Here is a 22,637-nt window from a genome sequence, read left to right as displayed (position 1 = left end):
CTTAAAGGGTACTTGTTGATTCCTTAATGCCTATCTTTTAATCCCTGGTGCTGCAAATAAGTGGCATAATAAAAAACTCCAGTGGCGAGCCCATATGACAACACCGGCACAGAGCTGCTCTCTATGGGTGAGACCATGAACCATGTACCATTCACAATGAGCACAGTGGACCCGATATACAGTTGAACATTCAACACTCAAACGTAAAATTCAGCTTTTTTTTTTTCATCCTGCAAACGCACAGTGATACAACAAGAAATTTAGATTTTCACATAAGTTGGTCTTGTGGCCCCCTACACCTGGAGAGGCTCACCAAGGGGTGCATGATTGCAACTAAATTACAGTAAGGGTGTGCTCAAACCACCCCATCAGGGGCGCACGCAGGATTGTCAGGGGGGGTTTACCCCCCCCCAAAAAAAAAAACACACGAGAGAGCTGCTGCGCATGCGCCCGCTCCGTATCGGCAGCGCTGTCCTATACAGCAGCCGCGGCGGTGCTGTATACAATACAGCACCGCCGCGGACGCTTCTTTGACAGCGCCGCGGCTGCTGTATAGGACAGTGCCGCTATGGCGGCCACTTAGTTAGCGCAGGGGGGGGGTGTTTCTGGAGACTCAGAAAACCCCCCCTGTGTGCGCCACTGCCCATTGGTAAAACGCCCCCGGGCTGGGTCCACTATGACAGAGACGAGACTACAAGTCCCAAGCTGATCCAGACCGCCTGGTCTGTGGAAGCTGGGAGAATTACCAAGGTTGTGAATCTTGGAGTGCCAACTTTGTCATTCCAGCGGTCCCAGTAAATTGGACAATGGTGTCTGATCATTGTATCAAAATACTTATAAAAAATAAGCACATATACAAATTTATTTTAGTTAAATATGTCATATTCTAAATGGTTAAACTATCCAAAAGTCACCTTGAAAAGACCCTACTATATACTTAAGGTCCCAGTCCATTGTACTGAGATACAATATTGTTAATTACCATGACCCCTGCAACCCAGGGGGGGATGGATGAGTGGGACTTATAGTACATGAGGCAGCATGCTGTTTATGCCCCTCCCCCTGCGCTGTCCAGTACCAGACTAGTTATCACCAGAGCATTAGAACAAAATGCTCAAGGTCTCCTTATTATAGTGGATCCAGCCCAGACTGTCTAGTGCTGGGGATGTTTGAATATTTGTGTGGGTGGGCACAATGCTCAATTTTTTATTATTTACACAGTGCTCTGTATAGCGGACTATTTAATTACAGGTGGTAAGTGCTCCTCCAAATGGGGCTTCTTTAAAATAAATTATTTACACTGGCCCTGTGAAATCAGGAGCAGTTTATTCATTTCCAATCCAAATGAAATATACTGTTATTCGATTTTGTGCTGAAAGTAGTCTGAATTACAGCAAACTGAATTTCTGATGTTGTAAACAACCCTTGATACATCTGAGAGACGCTCAAACGAACAAATCGCCCTGGACAATAGAATTCTCTGAAAGTGGCGCCCCCCTACCGCCCATTGCATATATATGTTTAATCAGTTTTAAAAGAAAAAAAATACAGTATACATAAAATACTACCTGACGATTTTGTATAATGGCCCTAAGGGTGTATTTTGTACAGATTAAAGCACCTATCTTGTGCTATTCAGTTGATAAACAAACTCTATATAATTATTTTTGCTGAGTACTTGAAACCTGAGTGATGTTGGTAAATGCACAGCCGGGAGCATTCCAGATACCTTGTTTCTCAGCAGTTGGAATAGTTGTGTATGACAATGTAGGAAACTCAGCTGTTATACTTGCTCTCATAAAGAGTATAAAACAAACAAATGGAGACGTGAAGGGACTTTCCCTCGGGGTGTAGGCATGTTATGAATGTGGATTTATCCATTAAATGACAAAAACACAGTGACATATGTATTAGGGAAAGAATATAAATCTCCTACTTTGATAAGAACTTGTATGTGTCCAGTGGCTTTTGATGAAATGTAGAACCAGAAGCTGAGAACACAATCTTTCCCCGATTCTTTCCACTTTGAGCTTTTGACGTGGGCTTTTTCACCACGTAATCCAACGTAGGAAGTCTCAAGGTACAGGAAGTGGCCTAGACAAGTGAATATATGCAACAGAAAAATGAACATAACTAAAATAATCAGTGCATTATCAAGCTGTATAGGGATTTGCTGCAGTTATAAGAAGCCTTGAAGGGTAATAACGTTTCTGTAAAAACCATGTAGGTCAGTGTTGGCTAACCTGTGACACTCCAGGTGTTGTGAAACTACAAGTCCCAGCATGCTTTGCCAATATATAGCAGCTTATTGCTGGTAGGGTATACTGGGACTTGTAGTTTCACAACACCTGGAGTGTCACAGGTTAGCCAACAATGATGTAGGTCATCTTAAGAGAGTAAATAAGGGAATTTTGTTCACCCGAATCCTATTATGTAATGAGTAGTGCATTACTTCAGCTACCCAGCATTCACCCTGATCTGATCATGTCCGGTTAGCTCCTTGCATCATACGTAGCTCCACTCACAATAGAACCAATCCTGACATGCTAAGCCATGCACACATCCTTCCTAGTTCATAAATGACTCTAGTGATTTGAAGTGCAGATATAACAGCTATATAACATTACCTAGAACAGACACTGTGACTTTACATTACACATTATTAATCAACATGAGTCCATACCATGTTCATTTCCAATTGTGTGGTCCATGGAAGGACTCAGAGTTTGAGATGAGGGCCCTCCTAAAATCCAGTCAAAGTTGTCAGCCATCGAGTTCTGCCACCCGCAGATGCCATTTTCAAACGTGCAGGAGGTGCCGCATCCATCTTCATCTGTGTTATCCCCGCAGTCATCCACAAAGTCACAGCGCTTCTCTGGCCTGTAGCACTTCTTATTCTTACATTTCCAGAAGCCAGCTCGGCAAAAGCCTGTGAGGTGGCAAACATTGGTTAGATAGTTTCTTTAGGAGAATGTATCCAACTGCTAGTACGTTTTGTTGAAGAGTCTAAGGCCTATGTCACATACACCAGGTTATCTGGTTTGAGCTGACTGGCATGGTCTATTTAGAACGCTGACATTGGGCAGGTAACGTGTTAGTAAGGGGCCATGCGTATGGAAAAACTGATACTTTGAAAAGTGGAGATGTTGCCTATAGCAACCAATCAAATTCTAGCTGTCATTTTGTAGAATGCACTAAATAAATGATAGCTAGAATCTGATTAGTTTTTCAAACCCGCCGGAAAACTCTCAGCTTGATACATTTACCCCAAAGAGTCCATGGGGTAAATTCATCATGCTGCGGGTTTGAAAAATTGGAGATGTTGCCTATAGCAACCAATCAAATTCCAGTTATTATTCATTTAGTATATTCTACAAAATGACAACTAGAATCCGATTGGTTGCTATAGGTAACATCTTCACTTTTTCAAACCCGCAGCTTAATAAATTTACCCCTTGTCTTTTACAAAGTGCAGTGTGTCTGCCACTGAAGCTCTCAGTTCCTCTATAGAGACAATCCACCAAATCTTATTAGCAATTGCCTAAAGGCACTCTTTTTTTTTTACATAGTTTAGCATTGCACCACTGGATAGCTAGGCATATACTGAAAAGTTTAAAAGAGATCTATTGAGCAATTTGCTCAAACTAACTCATAGAATGAATCTTTACCTTCCACGGGCTTATTGTTGGGATAATCTGGGACAAGGTTAGGAAAGGAAACACACTGATTAGAAAGCACTAGGTCATCCAGAGCTATATCTCCTCTTTGATCTTTGCCAACTTCCCCTTCAAAGGTGACATAAAAGTCTTCTCCGAATTCATGGAGTAGTAGCTCTTGTCTCTGCCAAAAATTCCCCTGGTCTCCTGTCAGATTTAAAAGCAGTATTTCACGCCCGCTCACTGTCACCTGATGTATGGTCAGTGACCCAATGCCCTCACCGTACATATGGAAGTAAAAAATGAGCTGTAAGAGAGAACACACACATTTAGTGAGAACTTTATTCCTGTAAATAAGCATCAATAATAAAATATAAAAATTATATGAAACAATTTAGGCCAGTGTTGGCTAACCTGTGACACCCCAGATGTTGTGAAACTACAAGTCCCAGCATGCTTTGTCTATATATAGTAGCTTATTGGTGGAAGGGTATGCTGGGAGTTGTAGTTTCCCAACACCTGGAGTGTCACAGGTTAGCCAACACTGATTTAGGCCAATTCATAAGAAGGAGGAGGACTACCCGGTGGGAATATAATTGGTGAGTACTGTGGCTATAATACTGTTACAAACCATTTTGCATAAAAAATGTTTAACTTGTATTTGGGGAAGCCATAAACTGTGGACAATTTCAGGTTTTCAAGATTTGATCCTGGAAACTTGTCCAGGATGTTCCGCATTTACAATATGTTCACGCAGCATAAACCCATGTTTTCCTTTGCTTGCCTCTTTGGGTGTCTGATCATATCTAGTGTGTTGTATTAATTAAAACATACTGGCCCGCCGTACTCGCAACAGAATAATATCAGTAAAAGATTCTACAGGTGCTCCTCTTTATGACCCTCAAAGAATTGCGCAACGGTTTGGGGATTATTATGCTTCTCTATACAATTTGAGTCCAACAACAGAAGATCCAGTCCAGCTTAAAGCAAATATTAAGAGCTACCTCCGCTCTTGTCAGTTACCCAAACTCAGTAGAAGTCAATTGGCAACTCTTAACGCAGAGCTTACCCCAGAAGAAATTACTGAGGCCATTAAAGCACTGAAACGTCAATCAGCCCCGGGACCGGATGGATTTTCTTCTATATATTACAAAAAATTTGTCCGCCAACTGGTCCCCATGCTTTCAGGGTTATTTAGCTCTGTACTTGAAGGAGGCAAATTTGATGGGGCTACCACCGGTGCGGGGATCGTCGTAATACCTAAACCAGACAGAGATCCGACGGAAGTGAGTAACTATAGACCCATTTCCCTGCTCAACGTTGATCTAAAACTTTTTGCTAAGATACTAGCAAATAGACTAGGGGCTGTTCTCCCTTCACTGGTCCACCCGGACCAAGTCGGATTTGTTCCAGGAAGGCAAGCCTCAGATAACACAAGAAGAATAATAGACTTAATCCATATAGCTAATAGTACGTCTCTCCCTGCCTTGGTGGTTGCTCTAGACGCTGAGAAAGCGTTTGATAGAGTGGCTTGGCCATTTATTCAGCAGACTTTAGGAAGCATGGGGATCCAAGGTTCCTTTTGTAAGGGGATCTCGGCGCTGTATCATAATCCAACGGCTTCAGTTTTAGCGAACGGTCTCGCATCCACACCCTTTAAAATAAGTAATGGCACTCGACAGGGCTGCCCCCTATCACCCTTACTCTTTGCCCTTATTATGGAACCCTTAGCAGCTAGAATTAGAAGCAATACGGAAATCAAGGGTATTCCCACGAGTTCTAGAGATAATAAGATAGCCCTGTATGCTGATGATGTCATACTCACATTAACTAACCCACACACTTCATTGCCTAACCTTTTTGAAGAAATATCGCTCTATAGTTCCCTATCGAACTACAAAATTAATGCGGACAAGTCTGAAATTTTAGATCTTAATATTCCTCAACATATCACCCAGCCACTTAAAACCACTTATAATTTTCGATGGCAGCACAATAAGATCAAATATCTGGGAATATACCTAACCAAGAATTACTCCTCCCTATACGCGGCCAATTTCCCTAGACTAATTAATGCAATTAGGGGTGACCTAACTCAATGGAATAAATTTCATATTTCCTGGATTGGCAGGATGGCTTCAATCAAAATGAATGTGTTGCCCAGGTTACTCTATCTGTGGCAAACGCTCCCAATTCAGGTTCCCTTACATGTTCTCCAGCACCTTCAGCAAATGGTATCTAAATTTGTATGGGCAGGGCGTAAGCCTAGAGTGCGTATGCGAATACTCACTAAACATCAAACCTCTGGAGGACTGGGCCTCCCAAACATAATAAAGTATTATAGAGCCACGCATATGTCACAATGTATCTTATGGCACTCACCCCCACAGTATAGAGTGTGGACACAGATTGAGGCAGACATATTGCAATTATATTCTCCATATTCCTTACTCTGGATACCATCCCAGCATAGGACTAGACGTTTAGCCCAGCTTCCAACTGCTCGTTTTTCTGTCTCATTATGGGATCAAGTGACCAGATTTTACAAGTTGCGATCTAATTACCCACTCCTTGTCCCACTTTGGAATAATAAAAACTTTGAGCCAGGGTTAGATCATAAAATGTTTCATTACTGGTCCGCACATAATTTGCTCTTCATTAGGGATCTGGTCCCGGCTGGGGTTTTTCCTACATTCTCAGACTTACAGAGAAGATTACATTTGCCCCAAAAAATCTTTTATCAATATCTTCAACTTAGGCACCTCTATCGATCCTTAAACGCGCCTCCCCCCTCGGTTCGATGTTCTACTTTAGAATCTTTATGTCGCTGTTCCCCCACTACTAAAGGCTTAATTTCCACTTTGTATCAATTGATTAACAACTTTGGCCAGCCCGAAAAAGACCCTCATGAGCTTGCCTGGGAGAGGGACACCGGGGAGACACTGACTCCTAAAGAATGGTCAAAGGTAAGAGCTAATATAGCCAAGTCATCTATATCAGTTAGGATAAAGGAAAACTCTTACAAAATTTTCTACAGATGGTATTTGGTCCCCTCTCGTCTCCACTCTATCTTTCCGACTACTAGCGACAGATGTTGGAGAGGGTGCGGTCTACGAGGTACCCTGTTGCACGTTTGGTGGTGTTGCCCTAAACTACGACCTTATTGGCAACAAATTCATAATCTCATCAAGGATATTACATTGGTTAAAATGCCCGAGTCCCCCCTATACTCGCTTCTTCCTAGACGGCTCCCGGGCACTAGTCACTCCACACAAAAACTTATCAATCATATATTGAATGCCTCTAAATGTTTAATTGCCGCTCTATGGAAAAACACCTCTCCCCCCTCGCTCTCAGCCACTATCAATACAGTTTGGTCAACCTATAGGATGGAAAGCATCACAGCTCTTCTCAAAGACAAACCAGTGAATTTCAAAAACACATGGTCTTCCTGGACGAGTTACTATGATGCTGAGCCTCCCTTGACAACCGTTTGACAAGTCTCTGTTGTTTTGATATGTACCCTTGTCAGGTTTAAGAAGGATCACTACGGTTATAAGTTTTAGAAAATCCTAAACTAATTTGATCTCCGTGTAACCACACGGGTTAACGCTCCTCTTTCCTATATTCTGATGCATAAAACAATGAGTAGAATATTTTCCTGTTCCCCTCCCCATCCCCAAAACCTTTCCTTCCCCCATTGTTCGTCTCCCCCCTCCCCCTGAAAAATAAAAACAAACAACATTTTTCTTTTCCATGAATAACATACCGGATTTTAGATAATTTATCTTTCTTACTATTGTGCGTAATCATTTGAGTTTCATATGTATACAGTATGTTTATACATTCTCTTGGTATGTTTCAAACTCATTGTTTTGTTTTGAAAAAAAACCCTAATAAAAATTACTTTAAAAAAAAAAAAAAACATACTGACGATTAACAGTTCAAGTACCATAGTCATGTTGTATTATGACAAGATCTACCTGCCACGGGCACCCATGCGTTTGTTTCCAAGGCAGTACTGATTTTTGCTATTTAAAATCTTAACGCAGGATACCAACTTTTTTAGAATTCAGTTTCAAGGACACCTGGATCATCAGTATTAGTGGGGATGGACAAATGTACCTGTTGCATTACATTTATCAAAATTACTGTCAAATTGGTGCGCTGCTTCTCTGTTGCTTATTTAAGTGAACCATAGTCATGTGGATGGATGTAAAGTCTTGTGTCTACTGCTAAAGGCCGCCCACAAACAAAATGTTCAGATTTTTCTATCTCATTGCATATTGTCCCCAAAAATGAATTAAATTAAATGTTGTCAAGGATCTATCTACATTTACTAATCTGCTGATTTATAATCTAGATTTTATCTAGTGATGCTAAAGACTTGCATTTAGTTGCTTTCTAACGAATTCATAAACCTTTGGACTAATAATGAACAAAATCTCTATCACATAGGGAATGTCCAATGTAGCAGTTTAGGTAGGAAGGAGGATTTCTCAGCATAGGAAGAAACTGAAAATCTGTAATTACTATTGCCTTTATGCCAGACAAGGGACATTGGAAGCTACAAGTAAAGGGTAAGTATTCATTGAAGAATACTACAGTAGAGCCATGGGACCACATGTTAGATCTTTGAGTACTCTATACAATGGGCCAGTTGAGAGCTTGGGTGAGCTCAGTCTAACATAGCCCAAGTCCTGGATAGAGAGTGAGGAATCCTCCGCTTTCATCTAGTCTGTTCTCCTTCACAAACAAAAAGACATCTCTAGGCTAAATACAAAGGTCTTAATCCTGATAGGAGACCCAAACAATCCAACGCACCTAGGGTGGTCAGGCTCTGGCACCCTACTGTGGGTAAATCCTGTGATGCTGCAGCTGCTTGTGGATAAGGAATATCAAACCCTGTAAACAGACTTAGGGCCCCGTAGAACTTTGTTCTTAGAATTGATGACAGAAAGTTTTTCACAGGGACATCTGACAAATACTTGAGGTATTCTCGATAGTGTCACCATCTGTAGAGCAGTGCACAGATCAGGGGAAGAGAGAAAGGGCAGAGGTTTCCCCGAGGACCTAGATAAACCACCTAGGACACCATCCCAAAGTGGAAGGGGTATTTCTTAGTATCACTTCCCTACACGCACAGATATTATACAAAAATCATTGCACTTGGTGTCCATGTCCTGACCTCAATTCTCCCCCTTCCCTAGATTCTCCCCATCCCACTCCCCTCCACCATACACTCTCACACATCCAGCTATGTCTGGTGTTATGTGCTTCTTTGCCAGAGCCAGCAACGCCGACAAGGTCTTCTGTACTATTTTATATAGTCATGTTCATTCCTGCTGTTCCTCACCTTATGGCTTATTTATATATTTATTTTCCTATTTGTCCAACTGCTACTCTTCTGGTCACTGGCAATTGTTATTGCTATTGTATGGTGTTCGAAAACGTAAACAGTTTTTAATATAAAAATCAGACTGCAGCTGTCATCATTGCAGCTTTTGAATCAAACTCTCATAAATTCAGAATGGCTGATGTGATTTGATAGACTGACGTTTCTATAAAGACAGAGATTTATGGATCTATGGAAGTTTATCAATCAAATATGCAGAGGTAGAGGTACAAAGAGATAACTACATGTTTATTAAAAAGATAGTTATTTTGTGTGGCTAGTACAATTAGGAAGATTTTGACATATGGTATATAATATTTATATAATGTGTATATATAAATAATCTTTTCTAAATTATCCCACAATATTCTATAAAACAGTGACCTCCTGTCCTTACGATCTGTATAAGAAATGTGAAAATGTTTCAATATATACACTTTACATAATTCTGCTTTTATTAGCTCCATATGTGCATTACTTCATGTGTGAATGAGTCAACAGAGCATTTACTTAAAGAGAAATATGTGACTGTTTCATATATGACCATTTAATTTAGTTCCAGTTCAAAAGTTCATCTCGATCTCCCAGTGGTTAAACGTACCTTGCAATTTCTGCTCCATTTGCTTATCATAGGCCCAGAAAGCTTTGCTACTTGTCCTGGTAAATGCGGAAATGAACCTTCTATGAAAATATAAAACCCAGACGGAAACTGCATAGTGTGATCAGTGACTGGACCTGTGCCAACAGTTGGGGTCCTTCCTGCACGCAGGTTCCAGTCAAAATCATCATTTTGGCTCTGCTTCCAATCACAAAGGTCAAATTCAAAATTGCAACGTCCAATATAGGCACCTAGGACAAAAACATTACAACAACCAATTAGGCTATGGGGTATATTTACTAAACTGCGGGTTTGAAAGAGTGTAGATGTTGCCTATAGCAACCAATCAGATTCTAGTTATCATTTGTTTAGTACATTCTACAGAATGACAGCTAGATTCTGATTGGTTGCTATAGGCAACATCTCCACTTTTTCAAAACCGCAGTATAGTAAAAATACCTCTATGTGTCTAATTGTATAAAAATAAAACACTGTATATTTACACTTGGATTTATAGCATTTTTAAGACAGAAGAGTGTAAGTTCCAGTAAGATATTATTTGTAGGATGAATTCAATTACACCCTATTGTGGGTTTCCTTAAACTATTAAATGTTGTGCAGAATATATTATTATATATCCATTAAAAGTATTCAACCAAACAGTAAAGAAGACATCCTACAAAAAAAGAACTGCAATGTTCTGGATGGTTCAGTATATATCAATACATTTACATGTAAGGGAAAAAATGGCACCAAAATAGGGCATTGTTTGTCTGGTACCCGATGTGGCTTTCAAGATCGAAAATCAATTACAATGTTATTCTTACCAGTAAAAATTGTATTGCCATGGTGACCAGTATACAATGTAGAGACAATTTGATGGCCAGCATACAATGCAGTTCATTAAACTTTAGTGACTGACTGTTGCAGTTCATTTAGCTGAACAATGCTGCCAATTACATTACAGATTACCATGCTTAGTTGTATGATATTATTATTAGATATGTATGCTGACCCTCGTGTTTTGGTTTTGAAACCAGCATCGGTTCTAACCAAACTTCATGTTTCGGCTTTGTTGCCGCTTTTGTCAAACAAACGCGAAGGGTTTTGGTTTTGGATTGAAAATTGTGCAAAATAGGTAAAATAATGTAATTTTGAGCTGTTTTTACTCCTATATTACTATTTATAGCATCACACATAGATAATTGGTGCTCTGTTCCCAATATTCGAAAAAGTGCCGGCTACCGCGATTCCAACGTGGGCAATTTTCTTTATATGCACATATACATCTATATGTGGTTTCTTTTTGTATGTGGAATGGAAAAATGAACTTTGGATACTTATGAAGCAGGGTCTATGCAGACACAGCTCAGGCATTATACAATGCTGATTCTTAATTGACATCTTGTAAGTGTTTGCACAAAAGGGTGTGGAGTCATTCATGTGGTGTAATGAATTATCATTTCAAATAGAATTCACTGATTACATTTAAAGGGCAGAAAATGTATGGAATATATTTATGGTTAAACTGTATTGCACTATTATATATTTTTTGTTTGCATTTTCGTGGGAGGAAAATTGATGCTACAGATCTCAGGACTTATAATCACAAAACACGGATTCGAAATAGGATTGTATAGACTATATAAGGTCCTTTTTGATTAAAAAAATTATTTACTGTTTATTTATGGATTTGTATATATTGGAGTAGTGTGTGTGTTGATTTGGAATTTCACAGAGTACTGCAATTAGCAGCCCCGTCTCTATCTCCAATTCTTTGTTTTTATAGCACCGTCTCATGCTCCTTGTTTCACACAGAGTATAGACTCTGATCACTATACATTTTAGCCATGATTATGCCCCAAGCCTCAATTTTATCACTAGTGATTTCAGGAGGTCCTTTGTGTGAACATGGACTCTGTAGACAGCGTGGAGCCACTGCTAACAGGGGGTCTGACACAAAGATAGGAAGCCTAAGCCGTGTTACAGCCCAGAATGCCAGAGTTAATTAAATCACCAGTGATTAGGCTCCTTTGTTGCAGATCTATTGTGGAATCATGTTTTGTACAGACATTATGGATCCAACGCCGGCAGCAGGTCTAAGAGAAGATGAGCTATGCCTGAGTCACGATACAAAGCCAGGAGATAAGAACCTCTACTTGGGTAGGCAGGAGAAGAGAACACTACTCTTATGATGGGGAGCAAAGTCTGGATAAAGGGTTTTGTCTGGAGACCATAGGGAGATACGGGGGTCTTGAAGAACTGGATGTCAGTACTGGTGTTAAAGGGGTTATGGCTCACGCTGGACTGACAGAAGTACTGGAGTCTACAGTGAGGAATTATAAAGACAGCAATCTTCTTTATTCATCTGGATTCCCTGTGGGTCTTATAGATCTGTGTGTCCACCGAAACCATGGTGGCAGCGAAGCTGGATGGCTGCCTTGCTGACACTATCAGAAGAGCAGCCCTCAGTGGATATCCTCAGGGTGCTACTAATAGATGGTTATTATTATGTACCTGTATCCCTTTCTTGTTATGTTGCATCTGCTGTAGTGTGATTGTTTTAACCCAAATGCTATATTTGCTGTTCGTGATTTTGTTTTAATAAACTTAATGCATCATTTTAAGCAGATATAGGCTTGGGTGTGTAAATATGTTCCCACATCAACTCTACTGAGGGCAGAGGTAGGCTGAAGGTAAGCACTAATCTGGTTGGCCAGGGTAAATAGCCTGTTGGTGTCCCAGTATTGTAACACCAGCCTTATTTATGACTTAAATATGAGAGTGAGGAAACATCAGGATTGTGTTTGTCAATTTTGTATGCAAGAATGTTCATCTTTCATGAGTAGAACCAGAAAAGTTGAAACTAGAAAATTGGGGCCGTTTTAAAAAGGTAGAGTTGTCTCAAGCAGTGACCGTATTTTACCATGTCATTTCTAGGGCATCCAAAGGAAATTTGTACAAAGCACTTTTCCGGGGACAGTTCTAAAAATCAATATATGGTCATACTCATTAGACTAAGTCTGGCCAACCTGTGCCTCCAGGTGTTGTGAAACTACAATTCCCAGCATGCCCTGCCAGCAATCGGCTGGCTTTCTACTGGCAAAGCATGCTGGGGCTTGTAGTTTCACAATACAGGTAGGACAAAGCCTACAGTAGGCGGGAAATAAGGTGTGTTTGTGCGAATAGAAATGTATTGCACCCCCACCTATTTTGTAGTTAGTAGATTTCCTTTATTGTTTGGGTATAAGAAGATTCAGCAATGTTTGCCTCAGACCCGCTGCTCCTAAACAGTTTAATTAAGAGTTTTCCATTTTCCCTGAATAACTTGCACTATGTATTGTCTGTGCTGAAAGTCAATCTGTTCTCTAATGTTTTATTGCGATGTTTCTACAATAAATCCAACCCTGTACTGTATGTGCTCAAAGTCAATCTGTTCTCCAAGACCATAAAATTATGGAAATCAGCAAAAAAAAAAGCATTTCTTTGCTAGAGGGACATTATGATGAGAGCAGAGATGATCACAATGTTTCAACAAATTTAGAATTTCTAGATACTGACATATTCGAAGGCACTTGTGCCCCAGTGAAAAACTTTTGGTAAAATGATAAACACTAAACATCTTTTAGATGGCAAGATTAAATGATTCATACTGGAGCTGAACACTTTTACCTAATTCCATGGCAACTGTAGGTTCCTGTGCTGTCACCAATAACCACTACTTTCGGTTTCTAGACAGCCAATCCTTTATACTGTATTCAAAGTGAACACTGTGTGCAGCTCACTGCATTTAGCTCAATATGGAAGCCTGTGCCATACTTGCCAACTCTCCCAGGATGTCCGGGAGACTCTCGCATTTTGCGAGAGTCTCCCAGACTCCCGGGTGAGTGTGGCAATCTCCCGAATTCTGCCCACTTCACTAGGAAGTGCCCCACTTCCTAGTGAAGTGGGCAGAATTAGCTCCCAAACGCCGCGATTCCCAGGGCCCCCCCGCTGTCAAATGACGCTTTTTGCGTCATGATGTCACTAGGGTGGGTCCAAAATGACGCGCATTTTGGATCCCCACCCCCGTCACGCCCACCTCACATGACAGGCTCCCGGAAACCAACTGTTCAAAGTTGGCAGATATGGCCTGTGCTTCTGCGGCGATAGAGTGAAATCCTAACAGAACCAGTGTAACTTCTTACAGTGGCTGGCATGTCAGCTGCTGTTAGATCCAGGTTACACTGAATCTAATAATAATAATAATAATAATAATAATAATAATAATAATAGGGCAGGGTAGTACATGTACAATACCCACAGGGATACCTCACTGAGATTCAAGGAGTGCTTTGACTAGTAAAATTAAACTCAAGATAAGGATTTAAGTATAAATAATGAATAAAACATTTTCAAAACAACTTATAAGTAGAGATGCTCACTGAGCCCCGTGAACTGGTTTTGATTTTGGATCTGGATTAGCTTCGTGTTTTGGCGTTAGTTTAGGTTTTGGCAAAACCGCCCTCGTGTGTTTTGGTTTTGGAATTTTTAGAAGAAAATCCTAAAATATGCCAAGATCACATCATTTTGCTCTTTTTTTGTTCCTACATTATTATTATTAACCTCAATAACACTAATTTCAAGTCATTTGCAGTCAATTTTGACCACCTCACAGATCACAATATTATTTTCATACACTTTCGGACAAATACTGCAGCGACCTGGCTGGATGGTAAGCGACAGAGCAATGACACAAACACACGGCAGTTCCTAGCACATCTAGGACACATTGGCACACAGCAGTGGCAGAAAAGAAAAATAGGGGTCCGCCCTCTCCTCCACCCACAGTTATGTTGGATCTTAAAAAGGAATCCAAAAATTTGCGAGATCCGAGATCCGACAACGTAACAATGATGTTTTGCCTCATTTTCAAATCTGACAAAGCGCGAAAGTACCGAGCAGCCGGCTCGGCTCGGTAGTCGGATCTGCTAAGTTCGGGTGTGTTCGGTTCTCGAGGAACCGAGCCTAAACATCTCTACTTATAAGTGGTATTTTTTAAACAATTAAAGATATATAGGTTTTTTTTTACAAACTTGAATTCACATTCTGGGATTTTTAGAATAAATGTACACACTTTAGGAGGTACTTGGGCTAAATTGATACAAAATAACTGCAACTTGGTAAAAATTTACCACCATAAATGGGTTCATGATAAAAAGGTTAAGAAAATAGGTAATAAGGATACCTGATAAAAAAAAATCTTTCTGGTTAAGAAATAAAATTAAAAAAAATTGAAAGAAGTAAAAACTATGCACTTACCTTACATAAAGTACAAATAAACTTGAGAGGACTTGCCAATTCTTTTCTGGCATAATGCTCTCTCTTGGTTTGCACTAATTGGGTCAAAGTAACTAAGGGAAAATTAATAGAATAGTATGTGCTTTTGCATTTTGAATGTGTTTCCCTTTATAATTCACTAGAAAGCCCTATTTGAAAAATATCATAATTTCAAATTCAGTAGGGTATAAAAATATAATAAAAAAATGATTTTCAGTTTAACTGACAAGAGCAAAACTGTCCAAAAGGAAGTTGAACTCCATGAAAACAAAAATCGAAGCAAACCCCTAATTCTATAATTTTTTTCTCAACTCTGTGTAATCTAAGATGTTAAAAAATAAAATAAAGAGATGCGAAACATCCCCCTCTCGTTTATGCTGTCCGATGCGAATAAAAATAAGAGTGAACCCTCTGGTTTTTTTATTTATTTATATACATTATAGTGTCTTAAACACATCATCCCCTTGTTCAGGGCGTCTGCCATTAAGACATCCAAAAGATCAAGATCAATAGACAATAAATACAATTCCAACCAATAAGAGAGGAGTCTAATAGACTTGCATCAATCCAGTACTATTTGCTCAGCGACTTACTGCATATGTGGAGGTTCTCATCAGAATTATCCGAACAGTCATTCACAAAGTCGCACATGTTATCTCTTGGAATGCAGTGCTTATTGGAGCACATGAACTCATCTGAAGTGCACTCTCTGTCTAGGGTCACCATTGGTGAACAATCTTTAAAAGATACATCATCCACAGTCACATCTCCTACGTAACTGACCCCACGCTTGGCTTGAAGGACAATCTACAAAAGAGAAATTGAAGTCAATTGTGACAACGAGGGAGGGTGAAAGATAGCTTGGACATTAACATTGGGTGGTAGACAAAGCTGATTGTTTTTCTGTATATTTAGAAATGCAAGCATGCTCCGCTATAGAAGATTTTCAAACTGAGTGATAGGACCGGTAGGGAGAGTCTGACTACTGAGTACAGACAGACAGATGGATCAGGACATGCAAGCTTAATGTCAGCTTTTTCTATTTGGCAAAACGGCTTAAAGGTAACTTCCAACAGTAGAGGAGCCAGGAAAATGAGAAGAATAAAATATTTTCAAAACATATTATTATTAGGCAGCACAGTGGCCTAGTGGTTAGCACTTGTGCTTCACAGCACTGGGGTCATGAGTTCGATTCCTGACCATGGCCTTATCTGTGAGGAGTTTGTATGTTCTCCCTGTGTTTGTGTGGGTTTCCTCCAGGTGCTCTGGTTTCCTCCCACACTCCAAAAACATACTGGTAGGTTAATTGGCTGCTATCAAAAATTGACCCTAGTCTCTACCTGTCTGTATGTATATGTCTATGGGTGTGAGTGTGTGTCTATATTAGGGAATTTAGACTGTAAGCTCCAATGGGGCAGGGACTGATGTGAATGAGTTCTCTGTACAGCGCTGCGGAATTAGTGGCGCTATATAAATAAATGATGATGATTATTATTATTATTATTATAGTAATTGTTAAGATTTCAGACACAATTGTTCCAAATGAATAGAAATAGACATATAATATCAACTTGGCTTTTTATTTATGTTGCAAGATTATAGGACACAACTCTAAATTTAAAAGGATTATTATGATAATCATCTTTAAACGGAATCTTATCTTATTTTTTTTAAATTCCTGTGTATTTGTCTAATGTAAATATTAAACAGTGAATGTATAGAAACTATACTTGTTATGATGGTGCCAGTGTAGCTAGGTACAGACTACAGGAGAATTCTAACAATACGATATTTTTAGCAATTTTTACCAGCGACTGAAAAGAAAGAAGTCCTGGTCCGCATGCCGGTTCATGTGTACACACTACTGAAGTTTCACACGATTTAACATCAGGTCTGTGCTATTCGTCTGTCATATCCATCGGCTGAAAAGATTGTGACTCTGCACATCTCATAGAGGGCTATGGACTCTGCAGTCGTGAGTGAATATCATCCTTCCATCTTTGAATGAGATTTTTTTGCACAGTTTAAAAAAACTCGCTCAGCGATATAATGGTCTTTGGAAAGATAATCGTTCATCGTTGCAGTGTACACACTAATGTGATATCAGGCCAATCGGACGTTTATCGTTTGATTGGCCCGATAATGGGCCGAAAACACTGTAGTGTGTACTCAGCCTTAGTCAGTAAATATATATAATTGTTTCCATTCTCTACCACATACTCCCTTTGTCTCAGAGCTCTTCTGTCAGGCTTGTTAAGATGCGATAATCCTTTTACGATACAATAGCTTGGGGTGTGGCCTAGTGAAAACACATATGTGTGGTTTCAGTGGGTCAGGGTATGATATTGAAGATTGAAAATATCACAAAAAGCTTCAAATACTTTTTTTGAGGTTACAGTCCATTTAAATTGATGAAGCTGCACAAATATGGGGCGTCTCATTTGATTTAAGAATTAAAGGAGCTGCACTACTGAGGTCAAGCAATGATGTATTTATACTTAAAAATGTACTTGTCAACTTTATGACTCTCTCCTCAGGTGGCGAGTACTGGGCGGGAACACTTCCTAGTGAAGTGGGTGGGATGGGTACCTCACAGCAAGTTGCGTCCTGTTGACCCCACCCCATGACGCAATGCCCCAATCACATTGGTGGACAGGGCCAAAATGACTCATTTTGCTGTGATTTGTGTTGTTCAGCTACCCCACTCCTAGTGAAGAGGGTGGGATTCCAGGGGGGGGGGGTTCTCTCCTGGGAGTTTGGGAGAGCTAAACGGAATTCGGTAGTCTCTTGGACAGTCCAGAAGAGTGAGCAAGTATTTTTAAAAATGCAGCAAATAAGACAGTTACTCCTGTTAGTATAAAACAGTTCATTTGCAAATAATGTATCTGTTGACAAATATGATGGAGGGCAGCAGACATAATTGGTGGGATTTCAGATGAAGCCGGGTTCTTTCAGCTAAGTAGCACAATCAGTCAATGTTCTAAATAAAGTAAATGCTCTGGTTAGAGGCAGGATCAGCATATTCTGAAACAGGCAACATCTGTGTTACTTGGCTAAAAAAAGCCAACAGTGCTGGAGCTAGGCTGTATCAAAGATTGTGCAGTGACAGAGGTACTGCCACCATCGGAACACAGCAGCTGCTGCAACGGAATGTTGGCAAAGTGTAGATCAGGGACAATACTTATAAGAAAAATAATGGGGTGGGGGGGGGCTGAACTATAACCCCCCTGAAAAAAAGATTTTTAAAGAACGAAGCTGTAAAATTCATAGTATATGTGTTACTATGTTAATTCAGATGTGGCAGGTCCTCCAGCGAGCAGGACAGTTTTGCATTTTGCTATGCGTCATTTTCACTGCTAATATGCCTCTTTGTTATAATGTTATATAATGAACTGCAGTAGCTAAAAATATCTGCTCTTGAAAAATATCCTTTTTTTTATTTATTTTGTTGTAGCAGATTGCTTCATTACTTAGACAAGTGGCATTCTCCTGTTTAACATTTGACAGACAATTTTCCAAGATCTACTTTATGCTAAACAAGACATCCAAACAGAAATACATATCGCTTTAATTATTTGGCAAGGAGACACATTGTGGAACATATGGTAAGTCCAATTATCTACCACACCGCTGACATTGTTTATGATACTGTATTTCATCTACACTTCAGAAACCTAGACATTCTGTTAAACTCTGTGGGGAGCATTATGAGGGTAACAGAATAGGAAATGCATAATGAAGCTCTTGTTGCAATCATTGCTTCTAGGCTTCTACATTGTTCAGCTGTTTGCGCCCAGAGGGATCGCACATAGGGGACCTCATTGACGAAGCGCTTATTCCTCGTGTGACGCCTTCGCAAACTAGTGCAGGGATTCGTAAAAATCTCCATAGATACACTGTACAAATTTGTACATTTAACATCAAAGTCCAACTTCCTATTCCATTAGAACCACCCGTTTTATTAAATAAAACTTTGTATATTTATCTTAATACTCTGCTTGGTTTAGTCTCCTTTGTTGTTTGAGTTAATCTTGAATGGACATTGGGGCCGTCTTTAATTTCTACGTTACTTTTTTAGAGTGGGAAAACTGCAATTAGAAATGCTTTTCCACAATGAAATAATACTGGAGAGTACAAAATACCTCCCGTTAAAAGTAGAAACCTGATTTCTGCCAGCTCAAAACTAGTGCTTTTGCAGAGTTGATATGGCCAGACACCCTCTTGCTTGCCAAGGAATTCCCCTAAAATGGGCCTTCTCTTCCACTTTATCTTGTTACGATAATCTCGGTCTGCAAAATGAAATATAATTTTTGCATTGCTCTACTAAGCACTCGGCTGAGCCCACGCTGTAGGAATGCCCTGACTCCACCTTACTCCTATCAACCGCCGCAAACTTCCGCTCCTCCTCAAATGCCATCATCTTGCTCCACAAACTCCAGTGCTTAAGTAAAGATCAACGTGGGCAGCACGGTGGCTAAGTGCTTAGCACTTCTGCCTCACAGCGCTGGGGTCATGAGTTCAATTCCCGACCATGACCTTATCTGTGTGAAGTTTGTATGTCCTCCCTGTGTTTGCGTTGGTTTCCTCTGGGTGCTCCGGTTTCCTCCCACACTCCAAAAACATACTAGTAGGTTAATTGGCTACTATCAAAAATTGATCCTAGTCTCTGTGTCTGTGTGTGTGTGTGTGTGTGTGTGTATTAGGGAATTTAGACTGTAAGCTCCAATGAGGCAGGGACTGATGTGAGTGAGTTCTCTGTACAGCGCTGCGGAATCAGTGGTGCTATATAAATAAATGGTGATGATGATGGTGATGATGATGAACATGCAATGGCACAAATAGAAGCTCATATCGCCACCAGTAGTTGGTCCGAGCTATGCCTCTTCAGTTTTGCATTACCTAAATGACATCCACAGTATTTATATAAATAGTAGGGTTGATATGAGACAAAAGGTACATCAAATTCATAATGTCCTCCAACAACCTAAGCAGATGGAGCAAATCCCTTTTATATGAATGACACAAGCAAGAACATATTATAAAGCATTGACCTCTAAACAACAATGCACTTACACAGAGGCCATTATAGTGCAATCCAGTGCACCCTCGGTGAACAGGTGCTGAATTTGGCTCAAATAAATTTCTGTAAACATATTTGTGTATAGTACACAGTGGAAATTTAGATGTGGCTGCATTGCAAATGTAAGTGTATTTGAAAATTAGTTTTTAATCCTTTTTTTAATATCCTCCCCTCCTTCCAGTCCCACTTGATTCTCACCCAAATATGTGTCTGTGATTTCCCAACCACCCCCTATTCCTGCTTATGTTTTGTCTGTGGTATTACTGTTTCTGGTTATTGAACTCCTACTGAATCCCTCTCCCCTATAACTTAAAACCATCCTCTTGCCTCTGAGGACTTCTCCTCTGCATGGCATCTGCTATTTGCTTGCTGTTCAATTCAGTGACATATTTATCTAGCAAGAAAAAAATCTGTACTACACAAAAAATGACCACTGCCCTACAGCACACAGATTTTTACAGGTGCGTTACAAGAAAATGGCCGCCACTCTCCAGCACACACAGGTGTGCTGCACAGAAATGGCTGGCACTCTCCTACACTGTGGACATTTATGAAGCATCAGGGAAAGTGGGGAGAAGAAGTGCATGGCCTTATCTGTGTGGAGTTTGTATGTTCTCCCCGTGTTTGCTTGGGTTTTCTCCGGGTTCTCCGGTTTCCTCCCACACTCCAAAAACATACTGGTAGGTTAATTGGCTGCTATCAAAATTGACCCTAGTCTCTCTCTCTCTCTCTCTGTCTGTGTGTGTGTTAGGGAATTTAGACTGTAAGCCCCAATGGGGCAGGGACTGATGTGAATGAGTTCTCTGTACAGCGCTGCGGAATCAGTGGCGCTATATAAATAAATGATGATGATGATGATGATGATGAAGTGCCAGTATAATATATATATATATATATAAAAAGATCTATTCTTAATTAGCAGTGATGCCATTCCTGCAAATTAAATATTAAATCCTTGCTTTGGTAAGGCGGGTTGTTGCTGTGGAATGCAATACAATCAGTGACAGTTCATCTCCTTTTGACAACTTATTTTGTTTTAAATTGAAACTTGTGCAGGCTCATGCTTGTGCTGATCAAGGGACTCCTTGCTAATTTCTAAGATCTGTATGTTTAATTTTGTAAATGTTCTATTATGTACTCTATTAAATCTACATAATCTACAAAAATCTACAACATTTAAATTTAAATCTACAAAATTTAAATCTATTAGATTTAAATTTTGTGGGCAGCATGGTGGCTTAGTGGTTAGCACTTCTGCCTCACAGCACTGGGGTCATGAGTTCGATTCCTGATTATGGCCTTATCTGTGTGGAGTTTGATTGTTCTCCTCGTGTTTGCGTGGGTTTCCTCCGGGTGCTCCGTTTTCCTCCAACACTCCAAAAAAATACTGGTAGGTTAATTGGCTGCTTTTAAATTGCCCTTAGTCTCTCTCTTTCTGTCTGTGAATGTTAGGGGATTTAGATTGTAACCTCCAATGGGGCAGGGACTGATAGGAGTGAGTTCTCTGTACAAAGCTGCGGAATCAGTGGTGCTATATATGATAATGATGATTTAGGGTTGGTTTTTAAAGGAAAGCAGACAGCTTCATGGTGGGAATAATAAAATGACAAATAATCAGACATGACAACATGGCCCATTTTGAAGAAAAAAACAACAAAACTACCTAAATAAATAAATAATAAAAGAAGTGACAAACCCGAAAGTTAGACAATGTTCCTAAAAAAACTTCTGCTCTCTTCCAACTTGCTCCTTGTTTACCGCTTTGGAACCAAAGTTCATAGGTCACATTGCCAAATTGAATAAGAACCTGTAAGTTAGAAGAACAGATGATATGATCCTATTTCAATGAAGTAAGAAAATGACAGCTGAACATACTGCACCACTCTTCCAGGAAGTACAAATTTTTATTTTATTTTACACAGTTACACTTCCTATAATTCTGAGAAAATGTGTATATACGGTTTGTAAAACCAAATACATTTACATGTATACAATATTGACATTTACACTACAAAATAAATGAGGGTACTTTCAACATAATACATTTAACTTAAGATCATCCACAGACACATGAAGGTTATTACCACTGACTTAGTATCTTGTCATGAATCCGCTGCTCCGTATCATATAGTATAGTTGTTAACCGTCCCTACTTGCAGGGATAGTCCCTACTAGGAGTTATCCATGCACATGTGTATAGAGTTTTGGTCAAGGACACAATAAAAATGTTTTTCTGCATGGCTACTTTAATATCCCAAAAAGTGTATTTGTAAACGTTCATTGAGACATTAGGGCTGTTGCAGAATTGGTCGCAAATTGAGTGTAATTGACTCTTTAAAAAAAGTGCACATAAAAATAGCTTATTTCCACCCATGTGAAGAGATGTACACATCTCGAGATGCCTCCGTCTCTGCATTGGCAGCATATGAGCCAAGTCATCATTAGCAGCACGTATTTGCATCTGCCCAATAGCAGGTGCAAAATATATGCCTCCTAGCAGGAGTATATGCATGTTACTGCAGGTCTACATGAGCTGCATCTATGTGAACATGGATACCTCCCAACTGTCCCAATTTCATTGTGACAGTT

The 22,637-nt window shown here is 39.9% G+C and overlaps 1 protein-coding gene across 1 annotated transcript in view; it reads right to left on the bottom strand.

The window, feature by feature from the left end:
• Positions 1 to 22,637, bottom strand: part of MALRD1 (MAM and LDL receptor class A domain containing 1) — a 334,428-nt gene that overhangs the window by 133,392 nt on the left and 178,399 nt on the right. Inside the window, exons 22-27 of the mRNA XM_075211472.1 lie at positions 21,745 to 21,855; positions 15,562 to 15,775; positions 9,653 to 9,900; positions 3,669 to 3,963; positions 2,684 to 2,929; positions 1,937 to 2,094 (exon numbers count right to left, since the gene is read on the bottom strand). Of these exons, the coding sequence (XP_075067573.1) occupies positions 1,937 to 2,094; positions 2,684 to 2,929; positions 3,669 to 3,963; positions 9,653 to 9,900; positions 15,562 to 15,775; positions 21,745 to 21,855 (1,272 nt within the window). The remainder of the gene's footprint in view (positions 1 to 1,936; positions 2,095 to 2,683; positions 2,930 to 3,668; positions 3,964 to 9,652; positions 9,901 to 15,561; positions 15,776 to 21,744; positions 21,856 to 22,637) is intronic.

Source organism: Mixophyes fleayi, chromosome 5 (assembly GCF_038048845.1).
Source record: "Mixophyes fleayi isolate aMixFle1 chromosome 5, aMixFle1.hap1, whole genome shotgun sequence".
NCBI classification, from domain to species: Eukaryota; Metazoa; Chordata; class Amphibia; order Anura; family Limnodynastidae; genus Mixophyes; species Mixophyes fleayi.
The sequence above is the reverse complement of the archived record's forward strand: the minus strand, read 5'-3'. Positions and strand labels throughout refer to the sequence as shown.